Source organism: Lathamus discolor, chromosome 10 (genome assembly GCF_037157495.1).
Source record: "Lathamus discolor isolate bLatDis1 chromosome 10, bLatDis1.hap1, whole genome shotgun sequence".
Lineage (NCBI taxonomy): Eukaryota > Metazoa > Chordata > Aves > Psittaciformes > Psittacidae > Lathamus > Lathamus discolor.
In genome coordinates, this window is record NC_088893.1 from 20,453,137 (window position 1) to 20,464,066 (window position 10,930).

General features: G+C 47.8%; 1 protein-coding gene and 1 long non-coding RNA gene across 2 annotated transcripts; one reads left to right on the forward strand and one right to left on the reverse strand.

The window, feature by feature from the left end:
- Nucleotides 1-204: 204 nt before the first annotated feature.
- On the reverse strand, nucleotides 205-5,685 carry YIPF5 (Yip1 domain family member 5). Its single transcript, XM_065690452.1, has 6 exons — nucleotides 5,578-5,685; nucleotides 5,307-5,417; nucleotides 3,649-3,821; nucleotides 3,371-3,516; nucleotides 1,936-2,117; nucleotides 205-1,291 (listed from the first exon to the last, which is right to left on the reverse strand). Exons 1-6 carry the CDS (start codon nucleotides 5,682-5,684, stop codon nucleotides 1,129-1,131), a joined length of 882 nt encoding a protein of 293 aa, XP_065546524.1. The 5' UTR covers nucleotide 5,685; the 3' UTR covers nucleotides 205-1,128.
- A 66-nt stretch (nucleotides 5,686-5,751) lies between these two features.
- LOC136019865 (uncharacterized) lies at nucleotides 5,752-9,828 on the forward strand. Its single transcript, XR_010615096.1, has 2 exons — nucleotides 5,752-8,951; nucleotides 9,063-9,828. It is a non-coding gene; the product is annotated as an uncharacterized LOC136019865 (long non-coding RNA).
- The last annotated feature ends 1,102 nt before the right edge of the window (nucleotides 9,829-10,930 follow it).

The window sequence follows — 10,930 nt, forward strand, 5'->3', positions numbered from 1 at the left end:
TTTCTGCTCTTCCACCTCCCACAGTTACAAGAATTCTTGTGACTAACATCCCAAACCAGGTTATAATTCTCATTTGTGACTGAAGCAAAGACCAAATCCACTAACTGAAGAGTTTTAAATAGGTATTTGGTTCAGTAATGAAGTTCCTATTTTAGTAGCTGAACTCCATTAATAAAGAAAGATTAGGAAAAAAATCAAACCACCTTTTTCAAAATTCAAGGAAAATTTAATCAATATGCCTTAAATTATTTTACAGTAACTACAATACTGACAAGCATAACATTTTCAAAACGGTGTTTTTCTTGGAAGTACTGCAAAAGAGATTACTCTTCATCTACTAGTATGTGCACCATCAGGAAAAGAAACTCTAGTTGAAGTCATCTTCAGAAATCCAAGGTAACATATAGCTACTTGAACATCCAAATGTATTCTTATTTCAAGTGTGATAGAATTACAGATCCCTCTAACTTTTAACCATGTTTTCTAATTCATAATTTAAGTATTTTAAATCCTGAAATACTATACCACATCAAATGAACAAATAAATGAGACTAAGGAGCTTCAGAGGATATTTGTTAAAATATAGAAAAGAGTCTAATTGCTTCTGTTCATTTGTGCATTTTGCTTTTGATAAGAGGGGACAGGAAACAGGTTCTTTATTACTGCAGATTTATGCAGAGTACCCCAGATCTACAGCACCTGCAGTTCTGGCATCTCTTTTGGATGAAAATCTATCTGTTTATAACTGCAACCATTGTCCCTCCCTCAGTCTCCTAGAAACAAATCAAAACAAACACCCCACCCCCCCCAAATGAACCCCACAGCCCTCAAATAACCAAAAGTTACTTGTCTAGAGATATAGGAATGGGAAAGAAATTACATTAACTTGAGAAGCATGGACACTTATTAAAGCTATAGACACCTCAGGTCAATTGAAAACAGTATTCAGAGTCCTAAAAAAGTGAACACGAGACATTTGTTTTCGTTTTTCCAGATGATTCAAACCAGGTCTAAGTGCCATGACAGCAACACTACACAGTTGTTTGCAGCTGCTTCTGGTCCAAGTGCATGTCCCAAGTCGATGTTTCCATTTTGGCCCACGGGAGTCCAGCAGTTTGGACAGTCTGTTCAAAACACAGAAATGAGAGCAAAGACCCCGTACAGCAGCGCGCAGGGGTATGCTACGAGGAGCTGTTGTCCTTCCATTGCTAAGGCAGAGATAAAGATTTTGGAAGCAGAAAAGCTGCACCAGCCAATGATTGCAGCCGTGAAAATAATCCCCAGCATTCCCCTGCAGAGAGAAACAAAAACTATTCATACAGGCCTTGTGTATACCTGCTCAGAGGAGCTGTAACTGGGCTCCCCGCAACACCTCTTACAGATCCTAAGACAAATTTCAGCTTTCATAGTTGACATTAAATGAAATAGCTTCACTAAAGACTTCAGAATGATATTATTCAATTATGACAGCATAAAAAATGCCCCAAATTAACTCTGTGCATATGAAATGCAAAAGCAGTGAGTAAAGTAACTAGAGCAAGTTCTTTCTTTTCAGTCCCTAATTTCACATGGCTATGAGGAATCACACCGATCTTCTGCCTGTCAAATTCAAATTTGCACCTTACATGATGATCACTTTTAGACTTTACAGATTTGACAGATTTGAATATAGAATTGTGAAAGCAAACTCAATATTGTTATCTGAGGCTATGTATTTAAAAACTGTTAAATGACTTCTAGACAAAGCCAGTATTCACCTACCTTTCATCCACCTGGAGACTGTCAATATTTATGGTTTTACACTTACTAAGGGTTCCTGTCATATTCAAGTTCTACGCAGCTTCATCACTTCCTATGAAACTTCCTTTTAATAACTTCATTCCCCACCTCACGAGAGAGGAACCTACTACCAAATTATGAAGTTTATGTACTTACTGCAAGGAAAACACAATTGCACAACAGGAAAGTAGGATCATTGGAAGAAGACAATATCCGAGAACACTGGCCACGCAGCCAAATGAGACGCCCGTCACGCTCATTAAGTTCAGGAGACAAAACATCCCTACACATCCGATTACACTGATGCCATACACGTAGCCAAACTGAATTTTACCAGCCTGAAAGTCAAGCAGAGCAATGCATGTTAGTCACCAGAATGAGTAACACCTCCCACCAACACAGGGATGAGGGCAGAGTGTTCACAGAGCATCTGCACTTTCTTCCTTGTCCCCCACCCCTATATCCAAATTCAAGATTTGGATTACCCACCACCCAAATTGCAGGATGCCCATATGTTCTAGCCATCAAGAGGTACATTTAGACTCACTTCATGTACCTTGATGAACAGAGTTTGAATTGTTATGCTTTGATCTGACCTTCAAAAGCCTATGAATTCCTCAGGATTCAATCAACTAACTTCTCATGTGGGTTGCACATAATAATCTCTATGGAACCAGGGTATAAAGGCCAAAAAATTGCAGTTTGGGAACTTCTTAACAAAAAAGAGCTGGAGTCTTAAATTGTGACAGACTCCAGTGGCAGAATTAACACAGGGAGATTCTAAACAGTCAGAATAGTAACTCTGCTTACTAACAGGTATGCAGAAAGCACACATGCATCATTTAACACACAGCTATCCCGTCTTCACCCGTTTTTCCAATGATGAGATGGATGTTTCCTTTCTAACACCAAACTGCACTGACACAACAGCATGCACCCTGCAGGGACACAGGACCAGGCGGCCGCTGAAGCTGCCACCATGTGTGGCTTCCAGCTCTGTTACCCACTGACTTCCAGATCAAGTTTATGTATAACCCACCTCTCTTCTTCCTCAAGCTCTATGGGAAACATAGGGAAAGTAATAATCTCTTAGGAAAAGAACATTCAATGTATCTATTAGAAACATATTCATTAACTTTACTGGCCTAGTTTCCATAAATAAAGTTACTTATTAGAGTAGGCTTGAAGTCCCCTTGGTACCAAACCACTGTGTTCATGTCATAGCAATGTGAAATTTTTGGCAAAAATTAAATGTGGTGCCTCAAGACATTCAGAGAAAAGAGCTTGTTATAACTATAGCTATAACTACTTCAGTGACAAGGAAGACTTTTGCTGCTGCTCTGTCATTTCCTAATTGACATTTCTGAGTCATTAAAGCACAATCTTATTTCAATTAAGCTCAACTAAAAAAAGCTGCTGACCTAGTAACAGGCATAAACAATTAAAAGCAGGTTTACTTTACAAGTGTTTCACCAGACTGACTCTTGATACTGAAAGTCATCCCTGACGTACCAGGTAATTTGGCTTTTTTCCCCAGTGTTTCCAAGAATATTAACACACAAACAGGAGTCTTTGGCAGTCAGTATCTTACCAGTAATAACGTGGCTCCAAACGCTAGACAGAAGACCACTGGTCCAGCCAAATCAGTCTCATTCATGATGCTGCCATCTGCTACTTTCAATGGGTGCAGCACTGTTAGTGTCTTCTGCCAGATGTGATCAAAATTGATCCCCAATTCTACAAGTTACATGAAAAGAATTATGCATGCTCATTTCAGTTCTGCCCTTCCTGTCACCCCTAGTTGTTTCACTCAGTTTATCCCCAAACTGGGAACAGTTCTGGATTTCAGCCATAAAGCGTAAGTTATACCTTCTAATAGAGGAGGCTCATCCTCAAAATTACTTCCATAAAAAGACTGTGCTGAAGTTGAGCTGTACGCCTGTGTTGGCTGGTAGATCTGCCCTGTGTAAGGCTGTTGCTGCTGCATCATGTCGGGAGGGACAAATCCACTTTGCTGAGAGTACTCGTAGCCTCCATACTGCCTGCAAGGAACAACATCGGATCATGGACAGGCACAGAACTGTATTTTAAACACCTCCCTGCAAAAGCAAAGCTTCCGTTCACAGCAACCAATCCTTCCTTCATTTTATAAGTGACATTAGATGATCCCCTACCTGCATCCAGGCCTTTTGGGCACACAGTCACATCCATCATTCAAATCTTCCCTGTTAAGCTAAATGAGATCATTTTTGCTATATGCACTAGTATTGCTTTCTGGCTTCAAGTCAGAGGCCTGGAGAAACAAGCATTATCCCTTGACTGAATCCCTCCGACAGGTTGTAACAGAGTAGTAAAATTTTATATCTCAAACTTACTTAGATATTGGCCATTACATACTACTGACATTCAACGCCAGCATGGATTTGCTATTTTGAAAGTCTATTTACAAGCTCACTGTCGGAGAAGGAAGCTTTTCACAGTGACACTTTTGTTCCCCCCCATATTTAAAAAAAGGAACATAGTAAAAATAAACCAATAGAGAAGAAAGCTGTTTTCTCCTTCCCTTGAGCACCACTTGGGCCAGGCATACAAGAAGAATGGTATGGACATTAACCATGTGATGACCTACAGGACATGATGCAGGGGAGGATAAAATGAGGATTTGCAGTTTCTATTTCACATAGCCTTGATTAAGTACTACCAAATTAAGTTATCCTGCCTTTGGAATACTTTCTATTATAAATGTTGTATGTATAAAAATATATACGTTGGTATGTTTAAACTGAATCAAAGCTATCCTCTGTTCCTAAACAAACTCCTAAGTTACCCTCGCCATTAATCATTTCCAAGTTTGACTACGGAGATTCTGGTAAATGTTTCCAAAACATTTAACTATGAAAATATAAACATGCAGAAGGAAAATCCAGAACTCGCTCTCCTTCCTCTCCCTGCTTCAGCAGAGCTCTGAGCACCGAGATCCCTTTCAGGACACCAATGGGCATTGCCCTGCTCCATCTATTACAGGGATCCCACGGGTCATGTATCTGACCCATGCCCTCAGCCTGGGGCTGGATATTCCCAGCAGCCTCCTTGGAGCTCCCCCAGCTGAGGAACATCCGCCACGCTTCCCTGCTGACGCCCAGGAACCACCGCTGACATTGCCAGCTCCTTTATGGAACACAGCAGCTGGTTTTACTGCCCGCAGATGGACTTCCAGAACACTGACATTCCTCTCCCCAGAGAGTACGCTTACAATCGAGACAACCCACATACCCTTTCTTTCCATTTTCTAATCTCTGCTTTTAAACGCAGAAGGCAGAGTACTCGACACACAACTGCCTTATGCCTCCACTTACAGAATACAAGTTACGCTGCTCACAGAGCGGAGCTCCAGGAACCCACTGGCAAGGCGAAGGCGCAGCGGGCGGCCGGATTCCAACCCCTTCCTGACCAACCCCCCCCCGCCCCGCTCAGCTCAGGCTCTGCACAGGACGCAGCACACGAGCTCGAAGGCCAGCGGGCCTTACTTGCTGTAGGGCCTCCCGCCGTACTCGTAGGGCTGGCTCTGCTCATCGATGCTGTAACTCGTCTGGAAGAACTCGGTGTTGAAGCTGTCAAACCCGGACATCGCAGAGGATCTGCAACAGAGCAGCGGGGCTCGCGGCGCTGCCCGGCCCGGCCCGAGGGGAGCGCCCCGGACACAGAGCGCTCCGCCCGCCGGCAGCGGGGCCTCCCTCCCCACCGCCCCCAAGGCCCGGCCCCAGCCGCCGCCGCCCCAAGGCCCGGCCCCGGACCCACCGACAGCCCCGGGCCCGGCTCCGCTCCCGCCGCCGCGGCCCCTGCGACGTGTCACCCGCGGCACGACCGCTTCCGGGGTCAGCGGGCGGAGCGGCCGCACCGGCCATGCGCGCACCCCGCCCCTGCCTGCGTGGCGCCGCCGCGGGGGCGGGGCGCGGGGGCAAAATGGCGGCGGGGGGGGGGGGTGGCGCCGGTGCCATTGTGCAGGCAGCCCCGGCCCCGGCCCGTGTGGGTGCCCGGTCAGTCCGCTCAGGGCCGCGGGCAGCCCCCGCAGTGCAGCTGGCGTTGTCCCTGCGTTGTTAATGCTGTTACTCCTGAGGCGCTGACGTTCGTGACCGCTGCCTCCCGTTGTGCTGCCTGAAATGTGACGAGAAGCAAGACGCTGGCTGTGAAATAGTGTGAAGAATAACCTTGTGTCCGTGTCTCGCTGGGCACTGAAGCAGCATTAGTCCGTGCCGCTGATCCTGCTTTGCCTCGTGTGCTGGGACATGCCGGTGTTACACGGGAAGAGTGACGCTGGGCCGTGGTCTGGCTTTATCCCGAGGCCATGGTGGTTTCGCATGGGAACGGCTCCCCCATGACCCGGCTGGATGCAGACGCAGCAGCGTGCGCGCCGCTCGCTGCCCGGGCGGGGGCCTTGATGGGCAACGAGGAGATGGAGCAGGCTGAGGGGAAAGTGAGCCATCGATGTTAGCCCTCCTTGTCCTCGCACGTCCTCATTAGATAACGTGCTCCTGAGCCCCGGCAGAACACGTGCTATAGCCGTGGACCTTCATGGCATCATTAAAGACCAGGCCTTGCCTGCGCCTCACAAATAAACTGTAGTTGCTGGGAAAACTGGAATGGAGAAGAATGACTGGGACCGTGAGGACGCTGACGTGAAGCAGCTCCTCTCCTTCACAGCCCCTTGTCACTCGCTGTTCATGCCCCTGGTTTCACCGGTTTGCTCCCGTATTCTCACGCAGGGCAGGGCAGAGGCTGCGCTCGGACCGTGAGGTAGAATTTGTCCTTATTGAGTACTTGAGGTGCTGTGGTGGGCACAGGAAGCCAGGAGCGTGCATTGCTGGGCTCTGAGTCAGCAGCGCCGCGACTGGGGCAGTTCCTGGCACCTCGGAACGAGTGCATGGTGATGGCTGCTCTTCCGTTCCAATTCATTCTGGCCCAGGACAGGTATGCTGGTACAAACTCTCACGTACTTAATGCTCTGGTGAGCTCACTGTATGTCACTTGGGCCTGTTCCAAGCCTCTCCTGCAGAACACGTCCTGTGGTGCAGCCCCGTAGAGCATGCAGTGATGCTGATGACTTGGTGGCCCTTTGCTGAGCCCTGTGACTTCGCTGCAGCTCACTGGCCAGTAAAACGAGACCCAGATCCAGGCAGTGGGCTCTGTAGCTGTGATCCGCTGGTGAAATGCTCTTTGGCTGGAAATCTGGGGGGATTTGTGTAGATCAGGTTTTACAGGCAGCTTAGGCTGAGTCCTCTCTGCACTGGAAATCTCAGCGTTGCTGTAGGGTCTCATCTGCTCCAGCTTTAGAGGACAAATTCATACCCGCCTGTTGCAGGGTGCAGCCCGAGACCTGCCTGTGGGTTCAAGGGAAGCTGTGACACTGCAGCCACACCACTGCTGCCTTCCCGGGGGACCCAGGAAGGGAGGCAACGGACAGCCTGGATCACCCAGCCCTGCCTGACGGGGCACAACCTCCACAGGCACCAGCGCTTCCATTCTGCGGTGTCACAGTTAAGCGGTTACCTGCACAGGGGATCTGGCTTTGCAAAAGGCCAAAATGGCTCCAAGATGGGAAGAGCAAAGATACTCCTAACATGGGGTACACAGTGCTGAGGTTATGATAGTGCTACCCAGGGAGGTAGGTACAAACTTTGCTTTACCTGTAACATTAAAATTACACCAGTGTTATTAACAGAATAATTTGAACCAGACTGTGAGTAAAAGTGGCATTGAAACAACTCTGGAAGTGTGGGAGAAGGGAGAAAGGAGGGAGGAGGAAGTCTGCTGCAGCAGGCTTTGCTATGGCAGGAAGTGTAAGAGGGGAGTCCCTTACAGATGGGTGGCTGAAAACAACCATTATTTATTTGAGTTTAGTCCTGGGATGCTGCTGTGAGCGCACCAGGTCTCTGTCCCCCTGTACGTGCTGGGTCTGTTGCAGTGCCAGAGCCCGCCAGGACTGTTTGAACAGTAGGAGGCTTTGTTGAGCAGTGCCTGTGAAATTCTGAAGGATTTGTCAGTGTTGGGTATCTCAGTTCTGGGTCAGAACATTACCGTATGTCCAGCGATTGTGATCTAAATCGGTGGAACATGGGTTTTTCCCTTGCTGTGAGTTTTTGAAAGCCTAGAATGCTGCACACTGCATTTGCTGTGGATTCGGTGTGTGGCAGAAGGAGGAGACAGCTTCCTTGGCAGAAGCTGTGCCCACACTCTGTACATTGCGTGATGGAAAACACGTTGTCGTGTGTGTCCTGTTGGATTCGCCTCCTCGTGCCGTGCCCATGCTCACGCGCGCGGCAGCTGGGAGAGCTCTGCTGCCCCTTTGCCTTCTTGCGATGGAAATGCATTATCCACTCGAGTTATGAATTAAAGATCAAGGGCACATCTGGATAATGCTTTACTATGTGCCTGTTAATAAGCCCTGCTTTGTGGCACTTGCTCTTTTGCCAGCAGATCCTTTTCTAAGGGAGATTCTCACTTTCAGTGTTTCTTTATGCCTCTTCTTCAAAGCGAGGATGTGTTAGGGCTTCTGACTCACACATGCTGCTGGACTGCAGCAGACGGGGTTTGCACTGTGTGCAGTTCACACTGCTGGATCAGTGGACAGTGTGCTATTTTAGCTCAGTATCATACTTTTCCTTGCTTGGCTCCTTTCCTGGGAACTTGGGTTTCCAGGGATACCTGAGTGATGGGAAGATTGCTCCATCCCAGGAAGGCTCGTAGCTCTGCAAGAGCCTGCTGTTTATTCCTGCCAGGGCTTCTGTTACTGTTCTTTGTGGTGGATGGAGGCTGGAGTGGAAGTGTTGTCTGGAACACTGGCACCTGCCTGCAGGACATGGCTCTGCTGCTCTGTCCTTTTGTGTTGCTCTGACAATAACCCTGAATCAGTCTCAGCACATCCACAGGGGTCATACATTTCTTCTCCCCTTTGCCATGCCACCCTGCTCAGGAAGCGTGCTCTTCTCTGGCTGGCTGGAGTTTTGCCCTGGCAAAATGTTGTGTTGGCTCCATGTTTAGCTTGAAGACTGCTGAGGAGAGCTGGCTGTTACAGCAGATGTGGCTGGAGGATCCTTGGGTGGCACCTTCAAACCATTTCTGAACCAAAGCAGAAGCCTAGAGCTGGGAGTATGGGTTTTCTTCCATCCTCTTCTGTGAGTTATTGTGTGTAAAATCCACCCAGAGTGATGAAAGTTCCCATGTGGCTTTTTAGCTGAAATCTTTTGTCCAAAATCCAACTTAGCTTTCTTTTTTTTTCTTTCCAGAATTACTCCTTCAGTTTCTGGTACTTCCAATTGGTGCTGCTTGGAGCTCCTCAACATCTGCATGGAGTTGCTAAATGCTGATAAACAGCTTCCTATTGCTCATGACATGTGGGCGACTCGATCGTATTTATAGCTTGTGTATTCATACACAGGATGGAAAGGAGGTGCACGCTCCGCGTTGCTACTACACACCTCGCTGGGTACTCCCCTTGCTTTCTAACATTCACCGCTGCCTCTTTTGAGACACCTTTTTTTAGCACCCATGGAACGCGATGAAGTCAGTTGTGCCCTGATTCCTGAAAGGACGGATGCTAATTTAGCACTTTGACATCAGGAGTGACCTCAGCCCTGGGAGTGATGTCACATTGCTGGTGCACCGGGCGTAAGGATAGCTCTGCTCTGACTCTGGAACATGCACTTGAGCTGAGCCTGAATTTTCCCCTTGCTGTGCTGGAGGTTGTACAGCATCTGTTCACCTTCCCCCTCCACGGGAGCTGCTTCCCCTTCCCAGCGGAGCAGCAGAGCTCCGCAATGGAGCTGCGGCTGCACGGTCCTGATGTGTCTTACCTGTGGGGCACAGAGCGTTTCGGTTTCCCTCTCCTGCGGCTGCAACGCTGATGGATTTGGCCAATGGCTTGTACTGAGCTGGGAAGCATTATGGGATGCTTTTATTACTGAAGTAATTTCATCAAAGGAAATTATGTTACAGTAAAATGATGGGAACATCCTGTATAAAGAAATAAAAGCAGGTGTTGAATTCCTTTCATTTATTATTTGAAAAGTGCAGGTGCATTTCTAACACTGTTGTGATCAAAATTCCACAGGTTTTGTTCCTTTCAAAGGGTTATAATTTTTAAACAGACTCGGAGCTTCAATCTGGCAGCATCAGCTCCTCACACGGTGTCAGGATGCTGCACACAAGCTTGTCAGGAGTCACAGGTTTTATATGACCTCCCATCTGCACATTAGAGGTACCAAATTGTCTCCACTCAGCCCTCAAACCTTCTGCCAGGTTGATCTTTGCCTTGTGGCTTGGATCATGGCCATTCTGGGGGCTCACAAGGGGTGTATTTGAACAAGGATAGTTTTTACTGGGCAGATCCTTCAAGCCCTGCCAGTCATGGCATCCCTGGCTTTATGAAAACTGATATAAATATTATCACAGGATGTTAGCTAGCATTAATACCTCCAGGATTTGAAAAGCTGCTGTGATGCTCCTTTGCTTTGAACAGGGGCAGCTCCAGGGAGCTGAGCTCTCAAAGGAAGCCAGTGTTTCACCACTCATTGTAGGTATTAAAGCCCCTCATTGACCATACCCATGAGGTCAAACTCGAGGGTGTGATTGACTGTTCAGCTCTCACATTTGAATTTGAAAAGTCTGTAAGAGTAAAAATTACTGTTTTCGTGCCTTAGCATTAAAAGTTGTACTTCTGGCACCAGCAGGTTGTGTTCACTGTTACTCTTTTAAATTATGGCCATGTTTTCAGAAGAATCTCACAGAAATGTCTGCAACTTCAGCAGTCAGCAAAGCCAGGCTGCACACAGGGGCTTCCTCACATGCAGATTTCACTCTGAAGCTGCCCCTCAAGCTCTTGGTTAGGGTTTGAGTGAAATGCTTTAATTTGTTATAGAATCACAGAATCCCAGCCTGGTTTGGTTGAAGGGACCTTAAAGCTCCTCCAGCTCCAACCCCTGCCACAGGCAGGGACCCCTTCCACTGGAGCAGCTTGCTCCAAGCCCCTGTGTCCAGCCTGGCCTTGAGCACTGCCAGGGATGGGGCAGCCACAGCTTCTCTGGGCACCCTGTGCCAGCGCCTCAGCACCCTCACAGGGAAGAGCTTCTGCCTAAGAGCTCAGCTCAGTCTCCCC

Bases quoted from the DNA above. Each gene is read 5' to 3' on its own strand.
- YIPF5 (XM_065690452.1), bottom strand. From the start codon at position 5,684: ATGGCCGGTGCGGCCGCTCCGCCCGCTGACCCCGGAAGCGGTCGTGCC. The intron at 5,418-5,577 runs GTGGGTCCGGGG...GCTCTGTTGCAG, and splicing joins AGCCGGGCCCGGGGCTGTCG to ATCCTCTGCGATGTCCGGGT. The intron at 1,292-1,935 runs GTAAGTACATAA...TTCTCTCTGCAG, and splicing joins GCAATTGTGTTTTCCTTGCA to GGGAATGCTGGGGATTATTT.